This window comes from Pleurodeles waltl, chromosome 4_1 (genome assembly GCF_031143425.1).
Source record: "Pleurodeles waltl isolate 20211129_DDA chromosome 4_1, aPleWal1.hap1.20221129, whole genome shotgun sequence".
Classification (NCBI taxonomy): domain Eukaryota; kingdom Metazoa; phylum Chordata; class Amphibia; order Caudata; family Salamandridae; genus Pleurodeles; species Pleurodeles waltl.
Window position 1 is genome coordinate 1,002,971,634 of NC_090442.1, and position 19,469 is coordinate 1,002,991,102.

Below are 19,469 nucleotides of genomic sequence, written 5' to 3' on the forward strand. Positions count from 1 at the left end.
ATCTTCGTGATTAGTGTCCTGTTCCCATCCACTAATCTGCACGTCGCACTGAATAAGTCGGGCCAGAGGTTCACTTGTGACCACAGACAGCACTGGGGACAGGGGACAATCCTGCCTGGTCCTCCGCCATATGAGAAGTACTTTTGAGACCACCCTGTTGACTTGTACAAGAGCAGGGGGTTTGGAATAAAGGTGTTGAACAAAGGTGCGAAAACGCAGTCCGAAACCGTCTCTCTGCAGTACATAAGCCAGGTAGCCTGGTCCACCATTTTGGAGGCCTTCTCAAAGTTTACAAGGAGTAAGGCCAACAGAGGGGAAAGAAGATAAAGGTGGGTTAGGGCCACGTGAAGACGTCGTAGTCAGGGTCTTGAGCTCCTTGTGGGCATAATGCTGCATTGGTCAGGGCGGATAAGGGTTTGAAGAACCTGTTTGAAATGCAAGGCAAGGAGGGCAACAAAGATTTTAATCTCACCATTGATGAGCGAGATGGGTCGGTAGTCCGTACACAAGATCAATGGACGATGTGTTCTTAGAACATTTTGGACGTTTTATGACATTGTTGAAAGTATATCTAGTGAAGTACCCAAATTTATCGAAACAATCAATTTCCACAACTACTGAAACCATAACCATCCTAAAGCTGATTCAACTTTCAAGAGGCAAATTACTTCTAAATACTAAATCTGGCAATTTATTCATTGTATGCCCCATAATGTGCACCTGCACCCATAAAACTCAATGTTTATAGTTAGTGTGTAACAGAAATTACTCACTTATGGTCCATACATAAAGTGCATCGTGCTTCTACTTAGCTTTGTCTTGAAATATAATTTCCATGCTACCGTTATTACCAAACACATGGCCCATAATGGAAGGGCTAATGTTCAAAATTGTACCCTAATTACTAATAATTGTAAAGTACATAAATAATGCCTCTTCATAATGTGCACTACTACGAAATTCATAAAGTACATTCTTAGAATAAGGGGGGGGAAAAATCATTAAAAAAAATACAGGAAATAAATGTTTCCTCTTCATAAAAATAAAATAAAACAGTCATCCTATACGAGAACCTATATGTTGGAACTCAAAGTGCATATAGTTGGAATAAGGGACAAAGGGTATTGTAAAGTGCATAGATGTAAACATTGGAATTTGTTAAGTGCATTTTAGTTGGAGTAGACGATGAGCATGATTGTAAGGCGCATGAATGCAAAAAAATGCCTTGTCGTAGGGTGCAATCATAAAGTACAATGCATTGGAATTAGGAAATGCGCTTGATTTGGGTACAGACAATAACATTATATGCCTCTTCTTGGACCGCCATCAAGTCCTATACATTGCGTTTAGCTGAAGTAGGGGATAAAGGTTATTATAAAGTGTATAGATGCAAACATTAGAATTTTATAGAGTGCACCTTGTTCATGTAGATGTAACAATATGGAATGTAATCCCCAAGAACAGTATAGATTTATAAAACAAACTGTTAAACATTTAAAATTAATGATGAAAGTGCAAAAGTTATAAACAATATTTCTTTATTGATGTGTTCCTAATGCAGAATACATTAAAGTCCATGAAGTGCACTTCATTGGAATAAGAGATGTTGCGTTATATGGTCCTTAAAAATACAGAGCAATACAAACACCATATCATATATGAACATGAAGCTCAGCACCTGAATTCAGGCCCCAGAGTGCTTTTGTGCCAATTAAAATAGTCCACTGTGATTCGGAACTTCTCAGGTCTAATTCACAATCGCCTGCTCTAGATTTATTTTCTACATGCGGTATACCATAAAACTGTAAGCTGTTCTTGTCTACATTGTGTTTCCTATAAATGTTTCATCATTATATGTGTAATCCTTATTCATTATGGCCTGTAAATGTTGTAGGAAGCATAGTTTTAATTTGTTCAACGCAGTACCAGCGTACTTTTTACTGCATCTGCATTCCAATACATACAAAACATACATGGTGTCACAGTTTATTCATTCTTTGATTGCTCTTGTTTGGCCATTAGAACATTCAAAAGATGTTTTGTTTTGGACAAAAAAACAGACTTTGCATTCATGGCATTTAAAAAAAAAAAGCCATTACTTTTTACAGTTACCCAGTTTGATGATTCTGTTTTATGGCTGATCATATAACTCCTTACCAGGCGAACACCTAGTGATGCTGTTTTTTCTATATGTGATGTTTGTTTTGATCAGATAGCAAATAATTCAAAGTTGCATCCTCTTCAATAAATCTTTAATTTATTATTCGAGACATTAACATCCATGGTGTACCTGATTAGTGTTTCACCTGTATTATTTCTCCTGAAGGTTTTCTTTGCCACCCACATTTTCTTTATTTCTTGTTCTTGTCCTTTTTAAGGCATCTCCTGGTACTGTTATAGGGTAGCCTCTCCTCCTGAATCTGAAGTAAATATTACGGGCTTGATGCTCACACTCATCATTCTCTGAACAATTGTGTATTGCCCTGAGGAATTCATTATACAGCACACTTCACTTAAGTGCACATGGATGCCTGCTGTTTGCATGCAGAATGCTGTTACAGCTTGTTGGCTTTCTATGAACTTTTGTGCAGATTTTCTCATTCTCTGTGTAGATCCCTATATCCAAATAATTTATACTTTCTGCACTAATTTCATAAGCGAATTTTAATTTCTGTGGATTATTGTTTTTTATTTAAGATTTTATGAAGGCCTCAAGATCTTCTTCGTCTCCCTCCCAGATTTAGAAGCAAGTCGTCTGTGAAATAGACCCACAATATCACCTGATTCAGGACTTCAGCATTTTGTTCCACCCATACTATGTGAGCCTTCCACCACCCCATTTCTAAGTTAGCATACATTGGGGCTAGGGATGTACCATCGCAGTACTTTATCTCTGGATAAAATAATCTTCATCAAATAAGAAGATATTATGTCTTAAACGTTCATCATCTCAGTTAGCATTTCAGAATGTTCCAGTGAGCTAATAGAGCTGGATCTTAAAAATGATCTGCATGCATTAAGGCCATCTTCATGTTTTATGGATGTGTATACAGAAACAACATTTAGAGTTGCCATTAGATGGATATATTTACTTTTTTTTGTATTTCTATTCTCTTTTAGACTTGTGTTTTTTTTTCCTAGCAGAGAATTCTAACATGTTAATGTTGCCTGGATGTATGGATTGTGTGAAACTCATAAAATTCAAGTGAAATGTATTTTTGAAGATGCATGCTAAATAAAAACAGTGTAAGTGAGTGGGTGTTAAGAGTGTGAAACACTGCAGTAAAACTACAATGAAATAATATACAGTAATTAGCACCTTGTGGAACGTAGCTTTGCTCCATAGGACTCAAGGTTATAAACACATAAATACACCTTAGCTGAACAGTGTGGCAGTGATGGCTATTTGCTATCCTGTAATGAAGTGTTTGCTTCTTGACCCTTAAAGCACATTAGTCCCTTATGCAGCAGTCTTCACATTCACCAACATGTGGAGAATGCCTACAGTTGAGTGAAGGAAATGTGTTTTAGTGATCTTTTTTCCTTTCACAGAGCAGTGATGGTTATGTTATGAAATGTTATATTGATTTGTATAGCGCATTATTCACCAGAGAGGGTATCCAGGCGCTTGGGCAGGTGTGTAGGTTTCTGGACCCCAGTGTGTTCATACAAAGAGCCAGGTCTTCAGCTTCTTGTGGAACTCAGGAAGTGAGGAAGAGGCTCTGATGTGTTGAGGGAGGTGTTCCATGTCTTGTGTGCAATGTAGGAAAATGAGCGATCTCCAGTATCGCTTTTGCGGATGCTTTGCGAGTGAGGCAGAGCTTAGGTGTCTGGTGGGTTGGTGAAAGTGTATGCAGCTGTTCAGGTATTGCGGTCCTGTTTTGTGCAGGGCTTTTTTATGCGTGTGTCAGAATTTTTAATTGGCTGTGCTTGTGGATGGAGAGCCAGTGAAGCTTCCTGAGGTGCAGAGTGATCTGGATGCGAAGTGGGAGGTCGAGAATGAGTCTTGCAGCGGTGTTCTGGATGGTCTGGAGTCTGTGTAGGAGTTGTTTGTAGATTCTGGCTTAGAGTGTGTTGTCATAGTCCAGCCTGCTAGTGATGAGTGCTTGCGTGATGGTCTTTCTGGTGTTCTGAGGCAACTATTTGAAGATTTTTCCCAGCATGCATAGGATGTGGAAGCAGGAGGAGTGCACACTCCGTTGACTTGAGCTGTTATATTGAGCGTATCTTCTAGGATAATCTCTAGATTTCTTGTGTGGTCTGTGGGTGTGGGTGTTGGTCCTAACTCCGGCAGCCACCAGGTTTAGTCCCATGGGGCAAGTCTTGTTACCGAAGATCAGTACTTCTGTCATTTCGAAGTTGAACTGCAGGCAGTTGGTTTGCATCCAGTCTGCTACCATTCTTCATGTAGTTGCTGAAGTTGTTTTGCCCGTCAGGGAGATGATCATTTGGGTGTCATCGGTGTTAGAGATGACGTTGATGTCTTGTGATCTGATTATGTTGGCGAGTGGTGTCATGTATATGTTTGAAAGGGTGGGGATGATGGACGATCCATATGGGACTCCACATATCAATTTGTGGGTCTCTTATTGATGTGGAGGGTGGCGGCTTAAGCCTTTGGGTTATTCCCGTGAGAAAGGAACAGATCCATTTGAGAGCGGATCCTTGTGTGTCAATCTCATGGAGTCTTATGATGAGGGTGTTATGGGAGATAATTTCTAAGGCTACAGAGAGGTCAAGCGGGAGGAGAGATGCCATTTCTCCTTGGTTTAGGATGATTCACATGTCGTTCGTGGCCATAATGAATGCTGTTTCGATGCTGTTATTTCTGAATCCTGATGGAGTGTTGTCTAGAAGCTGGTGAAGTTAAAGGTGGTTTGTCAGTTGCTTGTTGATGGCTTTCTCAATCCCTTTGGCTAGATAGGAAAGCAAGGGGATAGGTCAGATGTTGCTCAGTTGATTTGTGTTGGCTGTGGGCTTCAAGAGGAAGGTGTTTATTTCTGCAAGGTCCCATTCACCTAGGGAAAGTGGTGGTTGTTGTGGAGGTGTTGATGATGAGGGTCAGGATGATGATGATTGGTGATGTTCCCTGATTGTAGATGTGGGGGCATGGGTCTGTTGGGGCCCCTGAGGGAATGAATGTTGCTGTGTCATTTCTGATGAGGTTTGTCCATTTGGTCAGATGGCCATTTTGGTTGGTGACGGATAGGTTAGCAACAAGTTGTCTGGGGTTGGTGTGCAAAGTTGCTGTAGATGTTTGTGATTTTGCTATGGAAGAAGTTGGATAGCTTGTTGCAGAGTTGGTGGGAGGCAGCAATGTTGGTGACACTGGCTGAGGGCAAGGAGGAATCCTTAACGATTGAGAAGATCTTCTTGCAGCTATTGGAGTTTCCTTTGACAGGTTCACTAATGTCTTTTTTCTTGGTGTCTTTTATTTGCTTGTGTTAACGTCCTTTTAGGTGGTATTGTTGGTGGTGCTGTGGCTGGCTGTCCATTGCCTTTCTAACTGTTACATTGTTGTTTGGTGTCTTGGAGGTTATCTGTGTACCAGCTGACCTGCTTGTGTGATATACTATGCTTGTTGGGTTTGATGGGTGTGAGGGAGTCCGAGCAGTTCTTGATCCGGTTATTGTTATCCTTATCGAGGTTGTCTGTGGCGCTAGGTTGACCCATGCTGAGGGCGCTGAGCCAGTCTACTTCTCTGATTTAGCACCAGCTGCGGCTTGGAATGCTGAACCTGGGAGAGGTGTTGACTTCAGGTTTGCTGATTTGGAAGTGGATGATGGAGTGGTCGGTCCATATGAGCGTCGTGGTGGAATTGTATTTGATGCTTTCACTTGTTGTAAAGACAAAGCCCAGTTTTTGTCCTGCGGTGTGTGTGTGTGTGTTGGTTCTGGGACAAGCTGGGTGAGTCTGACATTGCACAAACTTACTAGGAGTGCTGTAGAACAGGGGTCATTTCAGTCTTCCAGGTGAAAGCTGAGGTCACTGAGGAGGATGTAGCTCTGAAGTATATGTTCATCAGAATGACGAAGTTGGTGATGAAGTTGGTAAAGTTGGCATGTGGTCTGTTCATGGTGAGGTTTTTTGAGACTTGCAGCTTGAAATGCAGGTGCCCCATGAACGGGATGGTGTTCTCTGTGGATGTGCATTTGATTCTTGTAGATGATTGCGGCGGCGACTCTTGACTTGTGAAGGCGGTCCTGTCAAGCGATCTTGTGGCAGTGTCGAGAGCGGATGAGGGGTTGAGCCAGGTTTGTGATAAAGATGTCAAGTGAGTTGCAACTCAGCAGGTCTCATGTTGCGGTGGTGTTTGCTGAGTGACTGTGTGCTGAGCAGCATGCATATGAGTGGGTGTTGATGTGCGGGTTTGCTGTGGCATGTGATGTAATGTGGGGTTGGGTTAAAGGCAATGTTAGTGCTTGTGTGATGTGTGCATGTTGTGAAGGGGCATTGTTAGGGTGTGGCTGCTGGAGAACTGGTAGTGGGTGCATGTGAAAGCTCCTACCATGGTGTGAGGTGCGGCACAACATAAGTTGGGGGAACAAAGTTCGGGGTGTAGCAACCTAAAGCGTGCTGCGGAGTATCGCTGGGTGGTGATCAGGCTAGGGTTCCTTGCGCTGGGTGCCTGCCTGGCCTCAGACAGGCTTGCTTTCAGTGTGCCAATAGCGCGTCCCTGTTGCAGCTGCCATTAAGTAAGTCCTTGTCCTGTGCTGATGGATGATGGGAAATGAAGTCCTCTTGCTTGGCTTCTGCTTTTAAAAATGGTATTGGCTGGAAAAGCAGCAATGCCACTTCTTGTCCAGATGTATGATAGGAAATTCAGTGATGCCACTTACTGTGTAGGTGGATGATGGGAGATCCAGTGATGTTACTTCCTGTGCTAATTGGTGACAGGAAATTAGGTCCTTTTGTTTGGCTTTTTCTTTTAAAGATGGTTTTGGCGGGAAAACCAGTAATGCCACTTCCTGTCTAGATTTATGATGGCAAATTTAGTGATGTCCCTTCCTCTGTAAGGGAATGATGGGAGATCTATTTTTACTTCTTGTGCTGATGGGTGATGGGAAATCTGGTGATAATACACATCAGGGCTGTGGAGTTTAATAAAATATTTACTTGTGCATGGGACAGGTTGCTTCCTAAATCTACTTGTCCTGTAAAAAAATCTACTTGTCCCTTTGGTGCCATGTAGTGGGGTGACAAATTATAGCAGCAATCTTATTATGTAAGAGCTCTGATAATAACCTGTCTGATTATGCCAGGGCTACTACTATATTAGGGCTTGAATACTAGCAGTTTGAGCCCCTATTGGAGCAATTTACTTATTTTGCCACAATTCCGCAGATCTTCATACTGCAGTGGAGGAAGCAGTAAGCAATAGTTCCAGGGCTGGAATACCTTTGAGTCTGCAAACCTACTAACATGCGTGTTTTAAGGATTTTCACCAGCTCTTCTGTAATCTTTTTCCATAATGAGAGAGGTTGCAAATTCACCCCTGACAGTGGTAGAAGTTTTTCCAGGGTTGGGAAAAAAGTGGTAGGAGGGAAAGTGAACTCGTAAACGGTCAATAGATTATTACATGAGCAAATCTACAAATGCATATTTTCTGGTGCTAAAATACAGTTCAGAAATATTTTCGAGCAATAGGATTTCCTTGTCTACTTTTGCTTGTGAATTCATGAAAGCCACTAATTAAAAGACATATACCATGGGTACACTTTTCTGACTTTCTTTAAGACTTGGGTCCCTAATTAGGTCTTTCGTTAACGAAGACATTTTGTTTTTAATAAACTTATATTTGTGTCTCTATCTGTTGGCTTCGCTGTGCGAGATCACATTCTGCTCTTCCACAAGGAGCTTATTGGCACTCAAAGTAGTTTTTTTCAGTGCCAGGAACTACTGTGTTAATCAGTGGCATAACAAAACTGGAGGGGTTCCCCCTGCAAGGAACATGAAGGGACCCTCCCTCCAGAATCAGTCAGGGCAGGTGCTGTGCTGCGGGGGGCTGCCGGGCCTTTGTTACACCACTAGTGGCAATGTGGTTTTTTGAGACCAAAAACGTTTTTGTTCTTTTTGCCAGTGGACCTGGCTGCTCCCACAACAATAAAGTGTTACAAAAGCAATGTCAAATCAAATCAAGACACACATTGACAAAACCAAAAGACTCTAAAAAGAAATGTTGGATCGGTTGGCTTTGCCAGTACTTGTTTATTTTCATGCTTCCCCTAATTGTGTTGAAAATGGTTACACTGATTTCTGAATGTTTTTTTTTTTTTTTTTTTTTTTTTTTTTTAAAGCAAAGAATCACTCTTGCTTACAAGCTTCTGCAAATATTTACATCTAATCAGAGAGCATTCTGGGATCTTTATACCTAACCTCATATTGTTTTTTTTTTTTTTACTGGAACTACTGTCAGAAGAGCAGTGTGACCTTTAAAACTTATTTACAGTGCTCACACAAAAAATGAAGACTTCATTAATGAACCATAAATGCAAGTTCGAAAAGCATTAACATATGGACACACATATTACCACAACTGCAGACATTTGCCTTCTCTAAACTGGCAGCCAAAGGACAAAATAAACATGAAAACTTGTTGCCCATGACCCCAAACAATATGTCCCGGGCATCCGCACCCCTGCACATGCCAGTAGTCCCTCTATTTCATCCCCCATTTGTGTGTTTGGACTCTGTGTATCCATCTCTCAGTAAACCTGTTTGGAATTGCTGTTGCCCATTGGTCTCTTTGTTTTTCCTCTTTACCTCTATTTATTTATTTATTTATTTTTTAGATTGCCATACTTTTTTGCTGTTATCTGTCACTTGCTTTCTTATGTTGCACGGTTTGGTTTGCAATCGCTATCCATCTTTCCCTCCCCACTCCTATTCTTTTACATCTATCCATAAAGCTTGTTTACTACTTTCTCTTAATTTATTTTCCTTTTTCTTTTCACACGTGCACCTTCCCCTTTTCTGCTTCTCTTCACCTGTTCATCTTTTTTTACTGAATCGTCCTCTCAGCTCTATCCACCCTTATCTCTTTCTTCCCCTCCCAGTAGCTGCTTCCATGTCCTCAGCCTTTTGTTTCCCTCATCTCCAGTCAGCTTCAAAGCAGCCTATGATAGCAGTACCAAAGTGGATGATGAGTTGCATGGGCATCACTGGACCTGTTCTAGCACTTGTAGTTGAGCAAACTGAATCCAATTTAAGAAGCCCGTATTTGCAAGGAAATTAAATACTGAGTTTGGAGCTAAGTGCATATGCATGCTTTTAAGTCTTAAGAATGGCACACTTTCAACATTGATTAACATAGAACTTGGTCATGCATAGTTAATTCCTCACAATCTAGTCTTTAATCAGGTAAACAAAAATTACCTCAATTGACATGTTAGCCACCAAACAATTGGTGATTTGCTTGATGTTCATGCTTCCTGTTTATGCAACTTGCTAATGTTAAGACATAGATACTTTCAGTATAACCCTGGTGTAAGTGTTAGGAAAGTCCACATTTTTCAACATTGCTCAAATTCTGAATTGGAGAGCTGAATGTCAATGTCCAGTGTTGTACAATTATGTCTCAGAAACAAGTGAACATGCTTCCTGTTTGTGCCTAAATTTTCTCCAGCTCTGGCAGTTTCTCATGAACCGTTTTTTTTGTCCTCTCAAAATAGTTTGTGTCTAAATGGTTGTTACATTTTTAAAGGTAATCCACCAGGCACTCTTACTGAAATCCATCCAGGAGAGGTTCTGTAGCTCAAACTACTTTTTGAGAAAATAGGCTTCACACTTATTAAACCCCACTTAAGTGGTAATCTGCTCAGAAGGGCAGATTCTTCACCCTGTACAAGAGTTCTGGACTGGTCAGCACTACGTCTAAGAAGGAGCAGTTAACTGCTCAGTTGCTTTTGATTTCTTTATGCAAGCATGATCTGGAAGCTGTAAAATAGTAATTTGTTAAATTCGCTTTCAAGGCTGTTTTCCCATGCCAACCCCAATTACCCTCGGCTCCACACCCAAAACAAGAATGTCCACCAGCCAGAGCCACAAGAGAAGTTATCATATTATTACACAAAATGGTAATTCAGCCCATAAAGCCTGACATGTGAAGAGTTTGTTAAAGCGGTTATGATCAGGTGATTTGAAGCACATTTCTTCACAGCATTAGACATGAACTTGATTATGTAGTGCTGGATAAGATTGAGAAATTTCCTGCACCAACCAGTCCCGGATGTATTGGAGCAAGCAGTAGAAATTGAGACATTGGAGAGATAATAATGGCCTTAAGAAAGGTAACATCACTGAGTGAGGTTTTGCAGCTGTCATGATTTTTCTTCAGATTAAAACGATTATAAATGAGTTTACATGGGTTTTGACTTTGTCTTACAAAATGCCTCCCTTGAATATTTATGCAATATACTTATCTTTGTTTTCCATTCTAGATTTTCTCCATATTTTCCTTTGCTACTTGTGGCGGTTACAGTGGAAGCACATCGTTTAATGTTACTTGCCAATCTACCACAAAAACAATTTCTGCATCCTTCGGGTACCCTTTTAGGTGAGTGTTCATGTTCCCTTTTTTCTTTGTTTGGAATGTTTTTCATATTTATAAAAGATGTTTCTTAGGCCAGCTTTTTTTCTTTTTGAATGTTCTTTTTATTAGGTTTATGCATACATCAACATTGGCAACAGCGAACAATCCAAATCCCACCATATTGTAATTCAGCTAATTCAGTAATCCTTTGTCGACCCTTGGAGGATGTTTCCCACTGTACAGTACAGATATCACCATTACTGGCCAGATTGCAACTGATGTAATTAACATTCTTTCCATCATGATTGCCTGCCAAAGCCTGGTGTGCCATTGCTTTAGCGATGGCACCCCATTTTCTTCCACGCCGCCGCTAAGGCTAGTTTGGCTGCTCCTTGACATAGCCAAAAAATGGCTCTGTCTCCCTTGGTTTGGCAGTTAAGGGAATCATCACGTAGACCTAGTAATGCAAAGTTGGGACTATGGGGAATTGTGTACTCCAGGGTCTCCTTTATCTGAGCAAGTATTTCAGTCCAGAATGGGCGAATATTCAGGTAGTCCCACCAGATTTGTTGAAATTCACCCATTAGGCCACATCCCCCCCAGCCTAACTGTGATGTGGTTGGGAAGATATGTTTGACTTTAGTGGGGTAACGATATCAGTAAAACAGTAGACTTTTTGCATACCAATAGAATGGTTAAACCGAGGAATATCTCTCCAGAGTCTGCCCCAACTGTCCTCCGAGATGACTCGTCTAAGGACTTGCTATATCTGGTTTGTGGAGTATGATTGGTGGATAAGAGGAGGGAGCACATAAAGGATATACATCCCTTAGAGGTCCTTGCCTGTTTTGCAAATGGCTTGATTGGAGTCAAATTCCTAGTGGCTGCCTCCCGCATGTCGGAATGGAGTACCAAGTGTTTTAGTTGTGTGTGAGGTAGTGTTCTGTGGAGGGGAGATGAAAATCCCTCTGCCAGTGTTCAAAAGTGAGAATATCCCACCCGTGAAACAGGTCGGCTATAGTGAGGCGTCCTCCCTCTCTCCATGCATCAAATGGTCCTCGGTGTAATGCTGGGGGGGAGGCTCAATTAAAATGGATCGGCGTAAAGGTGATCCAATATACATTGCGAAGTACCTCATCCCATACGGATTGCGGTAGGTGTGCTCAGATATGCATTGGTTGGTCGGTCGATCTGTTTTCTGTTTCCACAGCACAGCACAGATATATCTGCCAACTACTGCTCTGTCCATGTGCAGCCAGTGTTTTCCGACTTGCGAAAGGACCTTTCGGGAAATTACTCGTTACTAGGCCCCCTTACAATATAGAGGGAAGCCTGGAAGACCCATACCACCTGTGTCTTTTTGAAGTATCAGTATTTTTTGGGATAAGCGTGCGCAGCTATTTTGCCATATGAAGCAGGTTACTATGGAGGCCCTAGAAGAGATATAATAGCCTAGACAAAACAGCCATTTTTATGACGTGAACATATCCAAGCCATGAACTGTACATGGACGCCCATCATTTGAAGTCTATCTTAAACTGTTGTAGGAGTGGCGGATAGTTGGCTCAGAAGAGATCCGAAACCCTGGGAGTTATTTTTAATACCCAAATAGGTAATCTCTTTTTTTTTTGGCCCATTGAAAGGGGGTGTTGGCCACCGCTTTTCAGGAAGCGTTTGGTTAAGGAGAAAGGATTTGTTTAAATTGGTATGAAATCCCGCCACCTCTTAAAATGCCTTGTGAAGGGCATCCAGGCAGGACTGCAGTGAGGTCAAGGTCAACAAAACATCATCGGTAAAGAGGGAAATCTTACGGACCTGTGAGCCAAATGGTAGTCCTTGGATAGTGGGCATAGAGTGTATTGTAGGTGGCAGGGGTTCTATGGCAAAAGCTAATAATAACGGGGACAGGGGACACACCTGGCGCGTTCCTTGCTGGAGCTAAATGAAATCTGGTCCAACTCGGTTAACCAAAACTCTTGAGCGTGCAGCAGCATAGTTGGCCTGGATCATTGTGATAAAGTGATCACAGAAACCAAAACAACATAGGGTATAGATAGGAAGGGCCATCTACTTGGTCGAAAGCTTTCTCTGCATCAAGGGCTAATAATATAGCCGGTATCGCTTTCTTCATTGCTTTTTTGACCAAGTGCACCACCCTCCGCAAATTGTCATGCGTCTGTCGGCCTTTATGAAGCCTGATTTGGTCTGAGTGGATCAAATTGGGCATCAGTTCCTCTAATCTGGAGGCCAGAATCTTCGTATATATCTTTGTTTATAGTTTGGCATTTAAATTGAGCAGTGCTATGGGGCGATTTGAGCCCCAGGAGTGGGGGTCTTCCCCAAGTTTGGTGATAATCGGGATCAGGGCCGCGCTCATCGAGGGTGTGACTACCCCTGATTGGGCTACGTAGTTAAGTGTGACCAGATGTGGTATGAGGACAGAGCTAAAGATTTTAGCTTCTGTCACTTGAGGAAGGTTCAGGTTTCCTAGATAGTCTATTTGTTCATAAAAATTCCTAAAAGTTTGGGCCTTCTCGGAGTCGGAGGTCGCCAACTCGCTGTCCTCTTTCAGTATTTCCCCAATAAATTCCTTCTCCCGTTCAATTCTAACTTGCAGCGCTGGTTGGGGGTCCAACTTTGTTACCCTGCATGTAGAAAGTGCGTTTTAGACGTAAAAGAGTAAATTCGGCCCTGTTTGTATATATTGCATTAAGTTTCCCTCCAAGTGCTGTGACTTTCTGCTGTTATAGTAATTTTGGTTGTTGTTTGTGTGCCTGCTCGGCCATACTAAGTACCGCCTCAAATGTTAATCTTTCTTTTGTTCTTTTAGTGCTGAGATGAGAGCAATGCATTTTCCCCTATTGAATGCCTTGAATGTGTCCCAAGTGGCAGAGGGGTTAGTGTCCTGGGTGGGATTTAGTTGTAGAAAGTCCCAGATAGGTTTGCGAAGATTGTCCCAGAGAATGCGGTCCCTGGTCAAGGAGGTGGGAAAGAACCAGCGGTGGAGTTTTAATGGTGGTGGGCCTCTGTCCATGGTTAATTTTAGTGGCGCGTGAGATGGTGATTTGGGGCAAGGAGGCCGTGAGTAGGGTCAGCCTATTTGGCTGAGGAAGCCGTAGTCTAATCTAGAGTAGGTGTGGTGGGTATGAGAGAAAAATGAGTAATCTTTAGTTGTGGGGTTTAGGGTCCTACAAGCGCCAATGAGCCCTATTGTCTGTATTTCTTATTTTAAAGCTTTGGGGAAGCTCCCTGTGGGGGATCTGTGAGGGATGGTACTATTCATACCAGGATCCCTTGTGAATTTAAAGTCTCCCAGCATAATAATCTCCCCTTACGCAAATTCTCTCAGTAATGCTAGGAATGTCTGTATAAGTGAGACCTGGTTAACGTTGGGGACATATACCGAGGCACAGGTGCACAATAGTCCCACTAGATATCCCTTCACAATGATAACCCTTCCATCTTTGTCAGATTTGTAATCTGAAGAGAAGCCTAAGAAAGAGTGGAAAAGAAGGGCCACCCCATTATGTTTCGTGGTTGAAGATTTATACATGCTAGGGTAGGCTTTATGGTGCAACCTATGGTCTTCACCCCGTTTGAGATGTGTCTCTGGTAGGGCTACGAAATTGTGTTCTTCGTCTAGTAGGTATTCCCATAATTCATGATGTTTGGCTGGCGAATCAAGGCATTTAATGTTAGATGAAAGTGTAATGATCACCATGGGGATTCAGTTGAAACGTGGCCTGCTACTTGGCTCTGCAACATACTGTCCAACATACTGGACTCATCCCTTTTCTCGCCTCCCCATTTAGCAAGAACCACCATGCATCTCCCTGATCCCATTCCTTCATCCCCTACTTACTGATCATGAAGCTGCGTTCCTCACGTACCATAGTACCAAATATCAAGAAATTTAAAAACAAACTGAAAACTGGTGTGACAACATGTCTTCAAATAAGTTGGTTCTTGGTAAGGATACATTGCATGTCAGGTTTCTAGTCAAAAGCCGCTAATGTGAACATTAGAAGCTGTTTGTTTGAGGTGTGTGAAGGCCGCTGAGTTATACTTCAGTAAAAGATTCCTATCATCTAATGACCAAGTGAAATATACTAAGTTTGTCATTGCCCCCTTCAAGAGAGGGGGGGGAAGCAGACTGCAGAGGCAAGCACTGCACGATTTGTCGTGGAGGTGAGCCATCAGACTGTGTACATAGGCTCCTTGTTATAGGGAACCTGCTCAGGAGTGGGAAGATGGAAAATCATTAGGTTTTTCAGTGTTTCCTATGAGGTTTGGCATGTTTTTGCGATTGCCACTGGTTCCTCTCTGCACTTCTTCACTTGGGATTGGTACATCCAGTATCGTTGCTGCAGCTTGTAGGTCGGAGATATGATGAGTTTTGTTGTGATAGTCAAACGCCAAGCCAAATGGGTATGTCCATCTGTACCTGATGTGTTCCTGTCTTACTTTGCAGGTAACAGGCCATAGTTGTTGCCTATGAACTAGTGTTGCTGGAGCTATATCTTCTTAGAGAGAACATGTTGTGCCTTGAAATGTGATGTCATCTTTCTTCCGCTCTGCTCGAAGAGATCACCTCCTTTGCCTTAAAGGAGTGGAGTTTCTTTAGGATATCGTGGCGGCTATTGCCCTCTCCTGTGTTCTGGGCACCCACTCGGTGAACTCTGTCTATTTTGATTTTCATCTGACTTTTTTTTTCTCCCCAGTAACTCTGCAAATAGTCCCACCATGTAGGCCACAAGATCGGGCCTTCTGCCCCCTCCTCAAGTTTACGTTTGCCTAGGTTATTGCATTGCAACCTGTTTTCAAGGTCTGTGTATTTCAATATTGAGGCATGGAGATGCAGTCTGAGGGAGTCAGCGGTTTCTTCGGTCTTTACCGTACTTCTGTTTAGGTCTTGGAATTTAGGGCCATATGTACAAACACTTTTTCCCATAGACACAGAATGGGTAAAAACCTTTGCTACATCTGGCCCTTAGTCTCAAGATCTAACGCCCTGGAGCCCACTGAGTCAGTATCGTGTTGGAGCGCAGTGAACCTGGTATTAATGTAAGAATTGAGTTCCCCATTGAATTCTTTAAGGGAGGCAAGAAGGTCCACTTTCGTGAGCGCTATGGCATCCCTGTTAGCAGTGATCGATGGACGAACGCGTGTTTCTGTAGGTGTGAAGTAGCTGGACACCGTTTGAGACTTTTGTGGAGGCATCAGACTGCAGTCAAGGGGTTTGGTGGCCACAGTCCATACTCTATCTAGCTGTGTTGAGGTAGTCGTTTTGATATAGCACCTTTATGATGTAGAAGTAACAATGCAAGCCTCTGGGCCTCCGAATTGCGCAGAGCTCCAATTGCTTGGCTATTTTAAGTCTCAACTCAGGGCAGGAAAGAGGTATCCAGGTTCACCCTTCCCAGGGAGTCATCACATCTACCTGCATTGGTTGTTGTCATACCATGATTCAGTAGAGCCAGCTGCCCTTTATTTAGTCCAGTTATTTAGTGTGTCGTGTGGTGCATTTGGCTGATGAGTCTGTGCAACTGCCTCCCCTTTATGTTCACCATTTTAGCCTTTATCTGGTAGAGCCCCATCTTAAAGTCGGGCACGGATGGCACTGAAGCTTCCAAGGAGAGGAGTGTTTTGCAGGCTTCAATTGGTGAGAAGGCCTTGGTTTCCAAATCTCATTATTTTACAGTTCTTGGAAGAGTGAGATGTGAGTGCAAGTCTATTTAAAGAGATTATGGACATTTCTTAGCCCTGGCGCTGCCATCTTAAGATCAGGCATATGGTGAGTTTTCATCTTGCAGAGGGAGGTAAGTGTGATTCTCTGCTTAATTCATATTTCTTTTAGGGGTCTCGCAAACAGAAAGGATCCACTGTGTCAGGCGGGGCTGGAGATGTACACCTCGATTCTGCTTATTCTTGCAGCAACGTTTGTATGGATCACGTCCACTTGGCCATTTTGAGTTTGTATGGATCACGTCCACTTGGCCATCTTGGTTGGCCACGTTCCCTAAGGCTAGCTTTCAGACTTTTTTTTTTTTTTTGTCGTAATTCACTCTGGTTCCTAATATGTTTGGTAAGTACTCCCTGGAGACTTGATAAATCACCTGGGATAAAGTGTAAAAATAAAAAGCACAATAAGTTAGTGCGAAGCTGGCATTTATGGAGGTTCCCATCCTAAAAGCAGACTGTTCGCTTATTACCCTCCAGGGCGGAGCAGAAAAGTCCCGCCAGGTGATTCTTCTGCTATCCCAATCAGGCTCGTAAATAGCTGTTTGAGAAATATGTTTTAAGTGGAGCAGCATGGAGTATGACTTGCGCAAGTTTCTTTTTAAATTGTTTTTTTTAAATAGTGTTTCTCCTAAGTTGTGTGTTGCGCCAGCAGTGTTGCATGCTTGCATCTGATTTTTTTTTTTGATTTTTTTTTTTTGCCTCTGCTTACTGGGGAATCCTGCATGTTCGCCGAGGGCTGCAGAAATGTGATTGAGACCAGAGTGGGGCACTATGGTTTGGTTGGGCAGATCAAAGGCACTCCTCCTTCTGAGAGTGACTACTGCACTCACAACAGGTTGAGAGGAACTGGCAGTGGTGGCAGCAAACAATTAAAGTTGGAGGAGAAGGCCTTTTTATCCGTTTTCCTGCATTGGGAGAGTAGTATAGCCTCACCTGTTAAAGCTGTCAGTTTTTCTTTCAACCTTGCCTGTCTCTTCATCCATGAGGGATGTAGATATTGAACATATATTTGTTCCATAGATATGTGACTGTGTGTGTGTTCTTTGTGATTGCAGGGGTCAAAGAGTCTTATTTTTTCTCCTGTATTTAGATGGTTCAAAAAATGAGAACAGAGAGAGCACACCAGACATATATATGTGTGGATTGTAGAATCCCATAGAACATGTCTGACAGCCATTGAAGTGTACCAGGCTTCTGTAAAATAAAGGAAGACAGAGACCTCTTTGAAGTGTAAGAGCCACCTTGCCACTCTCCTACTTCTAAGGTATGCCATAGACCATTATGTGGAGTAAATATGTGCGATGGGGCCTGTTTTTCTTTACCATTCTCTCAGAACTCACAAGCCCCTTTCAGCAAAAATTCTGCTGTATTCCCCCTGCCTACCAGATGTATTGAAAAGACGAGGCTGAATAGAGTGAACAGGGGCTAAATGCCATGACACCAGACTGAATCCGTAGTGGACCAGACTCTGATGGGAATGCTCATTCTAGTCTGCTAGCCCGATAGAAGTATGGGAGGGATTCCCCAAGTCAGTGTGCCACACCAGGAAATCTGAAGACTGGATTGGTGGCCCACACCAATCTACTTGATAATTTCGGAAGACACCAAAATGGGATCTCTGATTGGTACTCTCCTCTCCAAGTCAGGAACAGATCAGAAAGCTCTTCAAAGTCCTGCTAGGCGAAGCTGTTGTAGGGATGCTTGTAGGAATGAGCTACGATGGAGCTAATGAAGGTGTCCAAAAACGTGCAACTGCTAGAGTAGCCTGTAAGCGGGTGTGGTGATGGAAGTCTTCTGCATGGGTAGAGACCTGAATCTCCTGCCCAGAGTTCCTTGCAGTATTGTCTGGATTCCTAATGCTGTTTTTTTTTTTTTGGTCATAGGCAATCACAGATCATCCGTGTGCACCATGACATAGGCCTGGCTCAAGGATTGTGGTCTTGTTGGACCAGATTGGATGCCCAAGCACTAATCTCATAGCGGTGGAAGGCTACTTCCCGTGTAGTGGTGGCACAAGCTCAGTGGTGGCAGCATCCCGTGTAGTGATCAGTGGTAGTGAACGGGTCCTTTTTACTCTGTGTTACTGGAGTGAAGTCTACAGGCTCTCTCACCTATTTAAAAATTCGACTGATGTGTTTTTCTAACCCCGGGCCTACATCAAGTTGATGTGGAAGTGTGTGTGTGATGAAAACATATGCTGAGTGCATGTGCGCTTGCAAATAATAAACTACATAAAAGGCAAAGTGTGGTACAGTGCACACATGTTAAATGTGTGTGTTCTTATAGGGTGTGCTTATTAAATAACACACTCTGGTGCAGTACATAGAGGCTGCAGTACTGAACAGTGTATGCAGACTGAGTGCACATGCTGAATGTGGGAATGCTGGTGGTAGAATAATATAAGAACAGGACTAGGCAGTGAGTGTGCTGTGGATGTACACGGAGTCCATGCACTAATACATGACATGGAGGACCTTGGGTTCCATTTTGGGAAGCTCAGTCCTGCCTGGTGAAAACATGAGTAGAGAATTCCCCTCAAGACAGATTTGTGCATGGCTGCATTCCTGTAAGCTGGGTGGGACAAGCACTGGATGAGGGGAGAACCATGCTCTCGATGAGGGGAGAACCATGCTCTCCCTGTGCATTTCAAAATTCTCTTTGGTTAAATGACAGCTCACAAGGAAGGGGCCTGGACACCACTCAGGAAGAGGTAGATGGGACTGATAAAGGGAATCGTAGAGAGTAGTGCTGACGGTCTAGGATTAACCTTTTGATGCTCATATCACTGTGGCTGACATCCAGGTGTCTCCCATGAATCTTGTTGTGATTTAATCAGTCCTGCCTGGTGTGACAGATAACCTTCAGAAGGAAGAAGGGAGAGAGATGTCAATTTTAAAGAATCCGAACCTCAACATGAAATTTCTACGATCCAGACACTAAATCATACTGTGTGTCTGGAAAAGGACTATATGTTGGGGAGCCTGAGACCCCAAAACGTTGTCATCATCCAAGCAGCCACCTGGGCTGTGTGAGGAGAAAACGTTCTGCATGACTTCTGCCTGTGACCACTACTAGTCTTCATGCTTGCTAGACTCTAGAGGACATCACCCAAGGAAGCCAAGATCACATGCTCTGGAGTGCCAGTGCTTGCTGGCCAAAACCAGTGTGTCCGTGAGGAAGAGGAAAGAGTTGGCTT

General features: G+C 42.9%; 1 protein-coding gene across 1 annotated transcript in view; it reads left to right on the forward strand.

The window, feature by feature from the left end:
• SYPL1 (synaptophysin like 1) overlaps positions 1-19,469 on the forward strand; it is a 212,490-nt gene that overhangs the window by 37,502 nt on the left and 155,519 nt on the right. Inside the window, exon 3 of the mRNA XM_069229850.1 lies at positions 10,440-10,555. Coding sequence (XP_069085951.1) covers positions 10,440-10,555 — 116 coding nt within the window. The remainder of the gene's footprint in view (positions 1-10,439; positions 10,556-19,469) is intronic.